Genomic DNA, 15,624 nt, shown 5'->3' with positions numbered 1-15,624 from the left:
GTATATATATAATGCATATGTACATGCTATTCATTTGGAGTTGCTCCAATTAAGAATCATGAGAACCTCACAGTAACACCACTCATTTATGAGCAATTCTGTATAAATGATATTTTGGATTCAGTTGAAGATGATTTCATTCTAAGAGCCCAACAGCACCTCATTCTGAGGCAGCCTTCACTTTACAAGGAGATTCCACATATGGGTTAAGTCCACATTCTAAACTGATTCCAGTATATCTTTCCTGAAATGTTTAGTAATCATCAGTGATACCCTGAAGAGTTTAGAACTTTACATAAAACTGGAGAACAGTTGGGGCTGGTGCATGGGGATGACCCATAAAGATGTTATGGGGAGGGAGGTGGGAGGGGGTTCATGTTTGGGAATGCATGTAAGAATTAAAGATTTTAAAATTTAAAAATAAAAACTAAAATTAAAAAAAAAAAACTGGAGAACAGATATGCAGCAGCTGGTACCATGTTCCCTAAATTAATTGCCCATATTCCACATAGAACTAACACTCAAAAAAGATGTCCTTTTCATTATAGGGGACTGGAATGCAAGAGTAGGAAGTCAAGAAACACCTGGAGTAATAGGTAAATTTGCCCTTGGAGTAGAAAATGAAGCAGGGCAAACGCTAATAGAGTTCTGCCAAGAGAACGCACTGGTCATGGCAAAGACTATCTTCCAATAACATAAAAGAAGATTCTACACATGGACATCACCAGATGGTCAACACCAAAAGCAGATTGAATATATTCTTTGCAGCCAAAGATGGAGAAGCTCTATACAGTCAGCAAAAACAAGACCAGGAGCTGACTATGGCTCAGATCATGAACTTCTCATACCGAAGTTCAGACTGAAATTGAAGAAAGTGGGGAAAACCACTAGACAATTCAAGTATGACCTAAATCGAATCCCTTATGACTATACAGTGGAAGTGAGAACTAGATTTAAGGGACTAGATCTGATAGATAGAGTGCTTGATGAACTATGGACGGAGGTTCATGACATTGTACAGGAGACAGGAATCAAGACCATCCCCAAGAAAAAGAAATGCAAAAAAGCAAGATGGCTGTCTGAGGAGGCCTTATAAATAGCTGTGAAAAGAAGAGAAGCGAAAAGCAAAGGAGAAAAGGAAAGATATACCCATTTGAATGCAGAGATCCAAAGAATAGCAAGGAGAGATAAGAAAGCTTTCCTCAGCTATCAGTGCAAAGAAATAGAGGAAAACAACAGAATGGGAAAGACTAGAGATCTCTTCATGAAAATTAGAGATACCAAGGGGACATTTCATGCAAAGATGGGCACAATAAAGGACAGAAATGGGAGGGACCTAACAGAAGCAGAAGATATTAAGAAGAGGTGGCAAGAATACACAGAAGAACTGTACAAAAAAAGATATTCACGACCAAGATAATCACGATGGTGTGATCACTCACCTAGAGCCAGACATCCTGGAATGTGAAGTCAAGTGGGCCTTAGGAAGCATCACTACGAACAAAGCTAGTGGAGGTGATGGAATTCCAGTTGAGCTATTTCAAATCCTGGAAGATGATGCTGTGAAAGTGCTGCACTCAATATGCCAGCAAATTTGGAAAACTCAGCAGTGGCCACAGGACTGGAAAAGGTCAGGTTTCATTTCAATCACAAAGAAAGGCAATGCCAAGGAATGCTCAAACTACCGCACAATTGCACTCATCTCACATGCTAGTTAAAATAATGCTTAACATTCTCAAAGCCAGGCTTCAGCAATACATGAACCGTGAACTCCCTGATGTTCAAGCTGGTTTTAGAAAAGGCAGAGGAACCAGAGATCAAATTGCCAACATCCACTGGATCATGGAAAAAGCAAAAGAGTTCCAGAAAAGCATCTATTTCTGCTTTATTGACTATGCCAAAGCCTTTGACTGTGTGGATCACAATAAACTGTGGAAAATTCTGAAAGAGATGGGAATACCAGACCACCTGACCTGCCTCCTGAGAAATCTGTATGCAGGTCAGGAAGCAACAGAATTGGACATGGAACAACAGACGGTTTCCAAAATAGGAAAAGGAGTACGTCAAGGCTGTATATTGTCACCTTGCTTATTTAACTTATATGCAGAGTACATCATGAGAAACACTGAGCTGGAGGAAGCACAGCTGGAATCAAGATTGCCAGGAGAAATATCAATAACCTCAGATATGTAGATGATACCACCCTTATGGTAGAAACTGAAAAAGAACTAAAAAGCCTCTTGGTGAAATTGAAAGAGAAGAGTGAAAAAGTTGGCTTAAAGCTCAACATTCAGTAAACTAAGATCATGGCATCCAGTCTCATCACTTAATGGCAAATAGATGGGGAAACAGTGGAAACAGTGGCTGACTTTATTTTTCTGGGCTCTAAATTCACTACAGATGGTAATTGCAGCCATGAAATTAAAAGACGCTTACTCCTTGGAAGGAAAGTTATGACCAACCTAGACAACATATTGAAAAGCAGAGACATTACTTTGTCAACAAAGGTCCGTCTAGTCAAGGCTATTGTTTTTCCAGTGGTCATGTGTGGATGTGAGAGTTGGACTATAAAGGAACTGAGTGTAGAAGAATTGATGTTTTGAACTGTGGTGCTGGAGAAGACCCTTGAGAGTCCCTTGGACTGCAAGGCGATCCAACCAGTCCATCCTAAAGGAGATCAGTCCTTGGTGTTCACTAGAAGGACTGATGTTGAAGCTGAAACTCCAATACTTTGTCCACCTGATGAGAAGAATTGACTCATTTGAGAAGACCCTGATGCTGGGAAAGATTGAAGGTGGGAGGAGAAGGGGATGACAGAGGATGAGATGGCTGGATGGCATCACCGACTCAATGGACATGGGTTTGGGTGAACTTCAAGAGCTGGTGATGGACAGGGTGGCCTGCCGTGCTGCAGTTCATGGGGTCACAAAGAGTCGCACATGACTGAGCGACTGAACTGATTCCACATAGAGCTTAGCATTACAACTTATTAATTGTGACCTTCACAACTATTTCATTTGTAGCTAATGCTAAAGTCACAGCAAGTTTACTCTTTGTTTGGAACCTTTTTCTTCCTGACCAAATTATACTTAAAATCTCATTTGCTATGATTTGGTAAAACCAATGCTTACCTGTAACTTTCAATTCAGTTGTTCTTCTTACAAGTTTTCCTTCATACTTAAGCTCACAAGTGTAATTTCCCCCATCTTCTTCTTGAACCTCCTGGATTAGAAGAGCATTTCCTTTCTGTATTATGATGCTTCTCCACATTTTTGGCTTGCATTCCTGCCGAGAAAATGGTTTCAATTAAGTAAAAAAAAAAAAATTATATTACTAAGTCTTAGTAATCTCAGTTTAGTACTTATACTTTTTTATACTCTTCTCTTTAGTTTTCACAATACATAGCTAAAGAGTTATGTCAATAACCAGAATACCTCACAAAGGCATCATACTGTATCCAATTGAAACATCGCAACTATCATTCTAAGAATCACTTTAAAGGCCTGATCCTAAGAGCTGAAAGGCCTTAAAGACATACTGCAAAAACAGAAAAGCATACAAGATCTGCCAATGTGAAAGAGATAGAAAGTGAAAGTGAAGTCGCTCAGTCGCGCCCGACTCTTTGCGACCCCGTGGACTGTAGCCTATCAGGCTCCTCTGTCCATGAGATTCTCCAGGCAAGAATACTGGAGTGGGTTGCCATTTCCTTCTCCAGGGGATCTTCCCGACCCAGTCACTAAATGGCATTTAGTGCCCTGGTTCTTTCTATGTAACAGGGATATGTGCTAAGAGTTCTAAGAGGATAGTGTTTGCTTAGCAACATAATAGACAACAAGAGTCTCAGGCATTATTAAAAACTTCTAATTGGCTTTCACTGGCAGTGATTTCACTAGTTATAGTAAAAACTAATAATAACATTCAAAAATCTCTCTCCGCATAGTTAAGAGATCAGATCTATTGTGGGGAAATTGAGGGTAGGGAAGGGGGTCAAGAAAATTAAGCTTGAGGAATTCTCTAGAAACATAGCTAGGTAAAATGAGGACACACTTTGATGAAGTAAGGTGATGGAGAAATTATCCACTTACTTTCTGAGTTCAGTGATCTGTAACCAGAGAATAAGATTTGGTTTTTGAAGTCAATTCTTTTGCTCTCCTGATAAGAATGTGTTGCTACTGGAATTGGATTTACTAGAAATGCATAGCTAACACCTTTCCATAGACTGACAGAGATACAATAGCAGAGTATATAAGAATATTCAAACAAGTGGCTTTGGCTTTTGATAATTTTCTTAGACTACTTTCTCCATATTGTTCCAGTTTGTCTACCACGCATCTCAAATGTTTAACAAAAGTGGTGGTCAAAAGTTATATAAAGATTAGTGAAAGTGTAGGGGACAGCTGTAAGGGGGTGAATTGAATTGAAAGTCAAGTATTTTATCATTTAAATACTGGATCAATCAGTTAAGGCAATTAAAAAATTGATCATGAGGCAGATGACCTGAATAATAGTTGCAGGCAGTTTCTACTTTCCCCCTAGTATATACAATATCTCTTCTACCTCTTCTTCTCCCCATCCTCACTCCTACTCTCTGCACATATATCCTAAATATTGATGCAAAAGTAAAATTGGTACTGACTCTCAATTCCCAGCCCTGCTTTTGCACGAGAGTGTACACATGTTCATAAAATGATTTGGGAGAGTGAGTACCCATTTATTAGTTTTTACTGTAACAATTTTTTTTTTTTTGCGATGATAGCAGTTTGGACAACAAAACACCAAAACTGACACTTAAGTTCACAGTTATAATATTTAAGAGATATACTTGCTTCATGTCCAATACGACTACCCACACACATTGTCAGAGAGTAAATAAAAGTAATAGTATCTAGGGTTTCTAGATATAAAACTGCCTCACTCCCTAGGGTCTTTCCGAAGAACACTTAAAGGTCTGTCTGAAATTATATTATGTACCATTCTGGCGAGGTTTATCACCTATATGAGATTTGCTTCTGAGTTAAAACTTGGGATATAAGGTTTCTGGGAAAATGAAGAAGAAAGACTGAATAGAAAGGAAAAAAAAATAGTCCAGCTGCCACTACCGTCATACAATAATAATCCACAATTATTTTCGCATTGCTTCCAACTCTGATAGCCTCAGATTTCTAAAGAATCATTCTGAAGGTCATTAAACAAAAATATTGCCCCTCTGGGAACTTTGATAGGAAAGGGAAATGAAAATGGAGCCGCTTCACTTTCACATAGCAGTAATAGGGGCAGGCAAATGAGTCCACACATTCATTTCATTCAAAGACAAATGGCTTCATTTTCTAATGTCATTTTTGGGGGAGAATCCATGTGCAATTAGCTTTGACTATTTTCATTTTCTCTGCATATTGCTTTGTTTTTCCCCCATGAATTAATATTTAAAGAGTATACAGGAATTACAAAGTAACTCCTGATGAATAGCCTGGAATCTTCACATGTTCTTGGGAGAGACACAGACAGTCCCCAAATACTTTTCAAATTGTCGTCTAGCCTTATAAAGGATTCTTTGTACCCAATAGAGTTTTTTTAAAAAACTGTGGCATAGGGAAATGTTATCTTCAGGTCACCTCCAGCCCTCGGGGATAATGTAGTATACCCAAGAAGGCAAAGTGGATTCAGAGCAAGATGGCTCTAGGTCAAAATCTAGGGTTCACCCAAGTTCTGAGATCTTGAAAAATTTGCTTAACTACTGTAGGTCTGTCTTTTACTCTGCATGTGGGGATACTATACACTACCATATGAGCAGCCAGAATCAAGAGGCTTAGAGTTTATTCATTACACTCTTGTCAGGTGAGTGCTCATCCAGCACAAAGAATGCTTTCCATCCCTAAAGTTTTGCAATCCTGGATTATATCTCCTCTAAACCTCTGGTTCTGCTTTGTGAAAACTGGTGCTAATGGACTAATCAAGTAAAAACAAATCTTCACTAATTGATTAACCATTGCTCAGCAACATAATACTTTCACCCACTGACAATGTATAGCTCCTAACAGGCCACACTAAAAGTAACCCTAGCAAGTAGGTAGAGAAACTAGATTTTGTTCAGAAGAGCCTTATAGATGATATCATACCCTGACAAACCCATCCTTCACAAAGTTATCTCATTGGCTCCTACCCACGTCTAGATGCCTATATCAAATTTCAGAAGTCTTTCGGGTTTTTTACTCCGTTCTTTGTAGCATCTCTTCCTGGCGACGGACTGTTAGCTTACTGCTGTCACTGCTTTTGTCTTGCCCCTAATATCCCCACCATCTATTTCCTATTGGACAGACAACATTATCAGACTTCACTCCCCCCAGACCTGTTTAGTTTTATTCTGACAACCTGGTGGGAGACAAAGTGTGGGCAGCATATAGATCAACTCTCAAGATGGTTGTTTATCTGAGGACAAAGAACCAGAGTTTGGAATGTGAACAGACCCCTAATATTGTTTTCAGTGTGTAATTCCTCTAATATTTAATGCCTTTGAGATCATCAAATTGAACTTCATCAACTGGAAGCTTTCATTGTTTGGCTGGAGGTCCCTAAGTTTAATAAACAGCTTCAGTCTGTGGCCCAGTTGTCCCTTCATAGACCAGTTTGCTATAGGACATCTTTGCTCAGTCAAAATAACATCAACCTTCAAAGTGAAGCTTTCTGGCACTTCCCTGGTGGTACAGTGGTAAAGAACTCACCTTGCAATGAAGGGGACAGGGATACAGTCCCTGGTTGGGGAGCTAAGATCCAACATGCCACAGAGACACTAAGCCCATGCACCACAACTACTGAGCTCTTGCAGCACAATCAGAGTCCATACACCACAACAAAGGATCCTGCAATGAAGATCCTGCATGCTGCAACAAAGACCTGACACAGCCAAGTAAATAAATAACTGATATATGACGGAAATCAAACAAATATTATAAGCAATCATCAATCGATTAAAAATAAATAAAGTTTAAAAAAATATAAATCCCAGCTTCCTTCCATTCTTCCTAGCCTTCCCAAATGGCATATGTCACTTGCCAACAGTTGCTATATTGGGAGCCTATGATATTCAAAAGAAATATCCGTGGACCAAGCCCCTTGAAATTGCCAGCCACATTTGGATCTGGGAGTTCCCATCCTGAAATATTCCCAACTACATTCACAGTCTGTTTCTGAGAGAGCATCATCACACCCACGGGTGTATTTCCATCAGCTTCATTTGTTAGGCATGGTTACTTTGGTTATTTTCAGAGCACAGGACTCATTTCTCATGGTAAGAATACCAGGAAGAGTCATTTAAATATTTATTCTGATTCTGAAGTTCAGACACAAAGCATCTGTGCGACCATAAGGCAATCACATAAACACTGGTGCTCTTCAAATACCTAGCACCCATTCCCTCAGAGCCAACTTCTCTCCTTTCCTCTGGAGATTGGAATATTCCACAGAGCCACCTAGGCTTCTGCCTAACAATTTGAAGGAAACCAGAACTTTCTTTACACATTAAAGATTGAAGAGGTAGGAACACAGTGGTGAATTGGGTATCAATTTTGCAGTTGCACTCCAAATGCCTAGGATAACCCACTGCATGGAGCCTTTCCCCTCCCTAGCTCTATTTCCCAAACTTCTATCTTCACAGTCCTAATGGTAAAGTTGGTACCTCCACAGTGGTTCAGTATAAATTCCATATTCAAATACTTGGGATGTAATCTCAAGTTATATGTTCTTGAGCATGCTACTTAACCAATCTAAGTCTCAGTTGTTTCATCTATTTTTTTAAAAGTTGGTGATGTATGGCAAAACCAATACAATATTGTAAATTAGCCTAAAATTAAAATAAATAAATTTATATTTTAAAAGGTTGGTGATAATAATAATATTTACTAAATAGGGGTAATTATTGGCATTAAATGAAGCAATGCATATAAATGCTCTAATATAGAGCATGCTAAATCACATGTTAAAATCACGCAATAAATATTAGCCATAAAGAAGGCTGAGTGCCAAGAAATTGATGATTTTGAACTATGGTGCTGAAGAAGACTCTTGAGAGTCCCTTGGACTGCAAGGAGATCCAAACAGTCAATCCTGAAAGAAATCAGTCCTGAATATTCATTTGAAGGAGTGACGCTGAAGCTGAAATTCCAGTACTTAGGCCACCTGATGCAAAGAGCTGGGACTCACTGGAAAAGACCCTGATGTTGGGAAAGATTGAAGGCAGGAGCAGAAGGGGACGACAGAGGACGAGATGGTTAGATATCATCACTGACTCAGTGGACATGAATTTGAGCAAAGTCTGGGAGATACTGAAGGACAGAGAAGCCTGGCGTGCTGCAGTCCATGGAGGGGGTAGGGTGGGAGTCACAAAGAGCCAGACACAACTTAGTGACTGAACAACAACAAATTATTTTATTATTGTTATTACCCTCAGCATCCAGCTTTCAGATTACATACACATCTATCTGGATATGTTAATAAGTATTAGGAGTTAGTGTCATTCATATTTCTATAGTAGTCTGCAGACCTTTCAAAAGACAATCCAAAGTGGCCATTCCAAAGAAAGAGTTGATTTACTGTTTCTTATCTGACATACAAGGGACTTGGAAGTTGTTGCTACTATCCTAACAACAAGAAAATAGCTGAACAACCTGAAACTCAATAACTTCTTTTATTTCCATCACGTAACTGAGGTCACAGTAAAAGCCATTGTCCCAGAAGCTGGAGAGACATGTGGATACAGAGAATGACAGTTCCCTGGGAGCAGATGTAGCTTCAGGAGCCAGCAACAGGTAGGAACACTTAAAGAATAACTGACTAACTTATGTAGACTAAATGTGAACTAGCTTGAGAAATAAAAACCCATGGGTGCCCAGTCTTGGAGGGTGGCCCACACTTTGGTAAGTTTCACCTCCAGGAGTGCCATCAGGTTCTCAGGGTGAAGATCAGAGAAAAACCTTGCTTCTGACAGAGGATGGGGAAAGTAAAAACATTTTGAAATATACCCAAAGTCTGCCCATGAAAGACCTGGAATACAGTCTCCTCTACCCTTTAAAGTGGGGGAAGAAATAGTCAGCTCCAGTCTTCTCTCTTTCCTATATAACAGGAAAGAAGATGATAGCGTAAGATGTAACATAAAAGTAATGGTAATACCAAAAGGAGAGAAAGGGAGAAAGGAACAGAAGAATTATTTGAAGACATGCTACTGCTGAATTATCCAAGATTACACCAGACTGGGCATGAACAGAGAGGTTTGGTGTGCAGGTAGCCTACTATAAGCACATGAGCTGAGTTTTGAACAATATATAAAAGGCAGGCAAGCAGGACATACTGGATAGAGGGGATAATGTATGGAGAAGCACTCAGATGTGAAAAAGCATGGAATGGCAAAAAATATGAATAGCGTTGATCTCTTGTACATGGTTCTGAGTAGTCTAAGCTCAGATACTTAAATTCCATTCTAAGATATTTGCACACTGTCAAGTTTCAAATTCCAGCCCCATCACTGTATAAGCTATCACATAAGGGTGTTCTAAGAACTGAATTAGCTAATGAATAAACGTGTGGCAGATTGTAAGGCTCTGTAAATACTCAACAACAACAAAACTACTAACTTTTTAGTGTTTATAGTCTCATTGGAGTGCTTTTAGTAGTGGCATACAATGATGGAATGTGCATTTCTAAAAGATCTTCTAATGGATATATAGAAGGTAGTCAGATTATTTAAGATACATTGCTTAAACAGCTTTAAATAACTTTGATGTGTTTTTATCTCTTGAATGTCATTAATGTCATTAAGGATATATAGGAAGACCTTTTTAAGCCTGGATTCTTATAACAGTTTAGGAAAGATCCAGAGCAAACTCCTGTTAAATTAGAGAGAAACAGGTCAAAAATTATAAAAGTGGACAAAAACATATCATTTTGATAAATCCAGACATTGTACAGTCAAAAGTCAACCTTTAAAATCTTTATTCCTATCACCAAAACACAGAAGCAAATGGTCATCAATGCATGCATGGTTAAACAGTGGTACATCTCTACAATGGAATATTGGACTCTTGCTCAGCAATAAAAGGAATGATATATACCACAACATAGAGTAATCTCAAGTCTATTATACTAAGTGAATGAAGACAGGCATAGAAGGCTATATATCATATTATTCCATTTATATGACAATCTGGAAAAGTACAAAACCGGTGGGAGAGAAAACATATCTTTTTAGTGAAGACTGGGGCTGGGAGGAAAGGATCAAATTTTAAAGGACATGGAGAAAATTGGAATGATAGAAATGTTCTCTATCTTGCTTATGGCATATATATTCACCAAAACACATCAAATTGCACAAGTAAAAGGATATAATTTATGTTGTAGATTAAAAAGAATAATGTGACTTTTAAAAAACCCTCAATCTTAAATTCCCAATTAGAGTTTAAGATGTCCTGGGTAACTTTATTTCCACCATCCTATGTAACATTTCCCTTTCTATAGTAGCAGCAAATATCAAATAAGGATTTGGGCCATTAGATTTTTAAAACATGTCTGAGATATATGGCAGACATTATTAAATCTAGTTTATATGGGTGGAAATAGAGGCCTCAGGGCATCCAATTACTCATCCACATTAATGGTATAATAATGACAAGAATCCAGGTCTCCAGACTCAAATATTGATGCGTTTTACATATATCAAATACCCATTCCTCAACAACAATCCATATTTTTTTATGATTTGCAAATAGCAAATAACCATTTTCCCATGACTAATACCATATCTAAAAATAAAAACAAGGATGAATGGGTCTTAAACCTTGTGTCACTTACTGTAGTTTTAGGGGACACAAAAGTGAAGCCTTCCTGGTATTCCTAGCTCATTCTTTCTGAATAAAAGTATCTTTGAAAATTCTAGTCAAATAGATTAAGATTTTAAGGATGCAGCGTAATTTTCTGGTTACAAAATAAGGCATATATTAATATTAGATTTTTAAAGGAATTCAAAATCCCCAAGAATTTCGCTAAACCATTTTTTTAGCAAAAAATGTGTTGGTCAATTGGGCTGTGGTATTTTGAGGTCTCCAAAGACCACCTTTCTCCCTCTTTAAGAAAATTGTCAGGATTTCCTGGGAGACAAGATGATGGAGTAAAAAGACTTGAGTTCACTGCCTCTCACAAAACACCAAAATCACAACTTACTGCTGAACAACCATTGAGAAAAAAGACTAGAACTTATCAAAAAGCACATTCTATTAATATATCCAAAGACAAAAAAAGCCACAATGAGATGATAGGAGGGTACTTTTGTGATATAATCAAATCCCATAACTGCCAAGTGGGTGACCTACAAACTAGAAAATAATTATATGGCAGAGGTTCACTCACAGGAGTGAAAGTTCTGAGCCCCATGTCAATTTCCCCAGTCTAGGGGTCTGGTGTCAGGAGAAAGAGCCCCCAGAGCATTTGGCTTTGAAGGCCAGTGGGGCTTGAGTACAGGAGCTCTATAGGACTGAGGGAAACAGATTTTCCATTATTGGAGGGTGCACACAAGGTTTTACATGCATGGGGAACCAGGGCAAAGTAGTGACTTCATAGGAGCCTGAGCCAGACCTACCTGTGTGTTTTAGAAGGTCTCCTGGGGTAGCAGGGGTCAGCTGTGACCCACTACAGGGACAATGACACTGGTACAGAGGCCCCAGGGAATATTCATCAGTATGAGCTCTCCCAGAGGTCACCCTTTTGGCACCAAGATCTGGCCCCACTGAGCAGCCTGCAGGTTCCAATGCTGGGATGCCTCAGGCCAAACAACAAACAGGGTAGGAACAGAGCCACATCTATTAACAGACAGGTTGCTTAAAGCCATCATGAGCTCACAGCCACCTCTAGACATGCCCCTTGACACAGCCAGGGACAAGACCTAACTCCATCCACCAGCGAGCAGGCACCAGTCCCTCCCACCAGGAAGACTGCACGCACGCACACACACACACATACACACACACACACACACACAGAAGAACAACTAAGAGAAGTGGAGATATGCTAATGGCCTGAAAAGGAATTCAGAATAGAGATCTTGGAAAAAGAATGAAGGCACAAACCAAGATACAAGCCATCTTGAACAAAGAAGTAGAAGACTTAGAGAACAAATAAACAGATATGAACAATACAGTAACTGAAATGAAAAATAAACTAGAAGGAATCAATAGAAGAATAAATGAGGCAGAAGAACAAATAAGTGAACTGGAAGACAGATTGGTGAAAATCACTGCCATGAAATGGAATAAAGAAAAAGGAGGGAAAATAAAAGAGGAGAGTCTAAGAGACTCATGGAACACCATCAAACACAGCAACATGAGCATTACAGGGGTCCCAGGAGGAGCAGAGAGGGAAAAGGTCTGAGAAAATGTTTGAAGAGGTAGTAGCCAAAAGCATCCCTAATACGGCTAAGGAAACACTCAAATCCAGGAAAAACAGACAGTCTCATATAGGACAAATCCAAGGAAGAACATGCCAAGACACATATTAATCAAACTGACTAAACTTAAACAGAAAATATTAAAGGCAACAAAGAAAAAGCAACAAATAACATACAAGGAAATGCCCATGAGGTTATCAGCTGATTTTTCAGGGTAAATTTAAATGAACATATTTAGAAAACAGAAATAGACTCACAGGCTATGAAAACACACTCATGATTACCAAAAGGGAAAGGTAGGATGAGGCATTAATTAGGAATTTGGGATTAACATACACACATCATTATATATAAAATGGATAATCAACAGTGACCTACTGTATAGCATAGTGAACTCTACTTAACATTCTGCAACAACTTATATGGAAAAAGAATTTGAAAATGAATTGATATGTATAATGAGAAAAGAATGGATATGTATATGTATAACTGAATCACTTTGCTGTACACTTGAAACTAACACAACTTTATAAATCAACTATACCGAAATGCAAAATAAAAATAAAAAATAAAACTTTGTATTATCCAACTTAGCATCAAGAAAAAAGGAAAATTATCAGAATGTATAGCAAGATAAGTGGTAAAGATGGCGCTAGTGGTAAAGAACTCGCCTGCCAAATGTAGGAGAGATAAGGGACATGGGTTTGATCCCTGGGTCAGGAAGATCCCCTGGAGGAGGGCATGACAACCTATCCCAGTATTCTTGCCTGGAGAATCTGATGGACAGAGGAGCCTGGTGGGCTACAGTCCATAGGATCACAAAGAGTCTGAAGCAACTGAACACACACATATACTTGTAATGAGCTATTATCCCTCCTCCACACTCATGTAATGAAATGTTATTATACACTAAATTTTCATATACACATAATTTATTTTCTGGATTCTCTATTCAACTGATCTATTTATTATTTTAAACTTATTATTTTAATTGATATTGTTTTGCACTAATTTCAATATCAGAATAAGTCATCTCTCATTAATGATTTTTTTCTGAAATTTCATTTGCAAAGCTGATACATTCATACACACATATGAATTCTATAATGTTTATATTGTCTGATTTTTAAAAAATTCATATTTTAGCAAATGGGATTCATTATTTATATGATATTAGGAATAACTGATCTTTTTTTTTTTGAGATCTTCCAATGCAGAAACATGCTGTGCCTTTCCACTGATTTAGACAATATTTTATGTCCTTTAACAAAATTATAGCTTTATATAGGTTTCCTCCCATAATTGTTAAAGGTATTCCAAATTGCTTCATAGATTTTTTTAAATTGTTGTAAATGGGACAATTTCATTTTTTCCTTTACATGTCTAATTGATTATAACTGACAAAAATAAAAATCATTAAATATTTTGTATATTTTTATTAAGCTACCTTATCAAATTATCTCATTGATTCTATTTTTGTTGTTTAGTCTCTTGGGTTTTCTTGGTATACTGTTATACAATCTGAAAAATAAGATTATTTTCTCTCTTCTTTTCCAATATTTATATAATTCATTTAATTTTCATATGCCATCAGCTAGAACCTCCAAAACAATGTTGAACAATAGTACTGATAGAGATCATTCCTATCTTATATGTCATGAATGGAAGGATATGTTTACAAGGATGTTTTTTTAAATACTGTGACTATTTAAAACAAAAAACTAGGAAAAAAATGAATATCCATCCGAAAAATGGTTGAATAAGCCAAGTTTATATCTTGCCTATGAACTATGATACAGCTATTAAAAATCAATTAGATATCAATATGCACATAGTAGGTAACCAATAAATATATAATAAATGAATGAATGAATTTACACTGACCAATCTATGATGCCCTTATCCACTCCATTATAACCAATGGCAAACATCTGAAATTAAGATAATTGCGGCAAGGAAAAGGATTCAAACTTTGACCACATTAACATCAGCCTTTTATCAACCAAGGAAACTAATTACATAGATGTGTGTTTTACCCCAAAGTATGTATTTGTATTTTCATCGCTAATGTCCTACTAAGGTTAGGTAATTCTTTTGTTTAGAGATGGGATAAAGGACTGTACACTCTTGTGTCAAATGTTCTCAGTGAATAATTAGTTTGTTCTAGTGTTCTTCTTAGTTCAATAAAGAAAATAATCTTTACCTCTTGTTTTAAAAGTATTTCTAAAAGCACTGACATCATTGTATGTTCTGTTCTAATATCTAAGCCCATTCATAGCACCAAGAGGAAGTGCTAAAAGTGTAGCATCTTCTCTCACTTCTTTTTGCTAACTAAGAGTTCAGATAAAGGACTTTCAGACCCCTAACACATGTCTCTTTACATTCCAAGGACAACCAGGATAGATTTACTCACTCATCTTTAAGAACATGCCCCAGTAGCAAATGAGTCATCTCTACCTTCCTGTCCAGCTGTGACTGACTAGGTGCAGGCATGGAAGAACAGTCCTCAAAGGGCTGCCATAATAGGATGGTTGGAAAAGAAATAAGTTTAAATATTACAGATATATTTGAAAAGAAGACTGAGAAAAGGATCATGCAAGCCATATACTTTGCACTGTCAAAACACTGGAGATAATACATTGTACATTTCTAACCTTGTATATGCATCAGAATTAACTCTGGAGAAGTGTGTCATCCTCTTTTCATTGCTGTGATCAGAGCAAAATCACTTCATGTTCAGTCTGGTAGGAAATGTACAGATTGCAAAGCAAGCAAGGCGGATGATCAAATTATTGGCTAAAAAGGAAATGTTTTTCCAATACAATACATTTTTTCAAGGATTTACTTGAAATCTTGTGTGAAAAGTGGGGTTAACAACACCATTGGGAGCCTCAGAGGCTCTGTAACTTTTTATTTTAATTTTTCATCCTAACCCATTTGTATAGTGGGTGAGTGGAAGGGTCCAGGAGCCAAACTGCAAGTCACAAACTGCTGTGTGAGTTTTGAAGTCATTTAACTTGTCTGAATCTCCAGTCACTTATTTTGTAAAATGGGGATAATAATAATATCTACTTAGGACAGTAGAGATTGAGAATATCGAAACTGAATTAATCCATATAAAACACTTAAAATAGAAATGGCATATAGTGAGTAGTTAATAAATGTTACTCATATTATGATTATTATCAATTATAAAAAGG

At 37.5% G+C, this 15,624-nt stretch overlaps 1 protein-coding gene across 1 annotated transcript in view; it reads right to left on the bottom strand.

Annotated features, from left to right (window-relative positions):
• The window catches only part of IL1RAPL2 (interleukin 1 receptor accessory protein like 2), a 1,188,406-nt gene that overhangs the window by 518,307 nt on the left and 654,475 nt on the right, over positions 1-15,624 (bottom strand). Inside the window, exon 5 of the mRNA XM_060407601.1 lies at positions 3,132-3,285. Within this exon, the coding sequence (XP_060263584.1) occupies positions 3,132-3,285 (154 nt within the window). The remainder of the gene's footprint in view (positions 1-3,131; positions 3,286-15,624) is intronic.

The sequence above is a fragment of the Ovis aries genome, chromosome X, assembly GCF_016772045.2.
Source record: "Ovis aries strain OAR_USU_Benz2616 breed Rambouillet chromosome X, ARS-UI_Ramb_v3.0, whole genome shotgun sequence".
Classification (NCBI taxonomy): Eukaryota; Metazoa; Chordata; class Mammalia; order Artiodactyla; family Bovidae; genus Ovis; species Ovis aries.
This window is presented reverse-complemented; position numbering and strand designations above follow the sequence as displayed.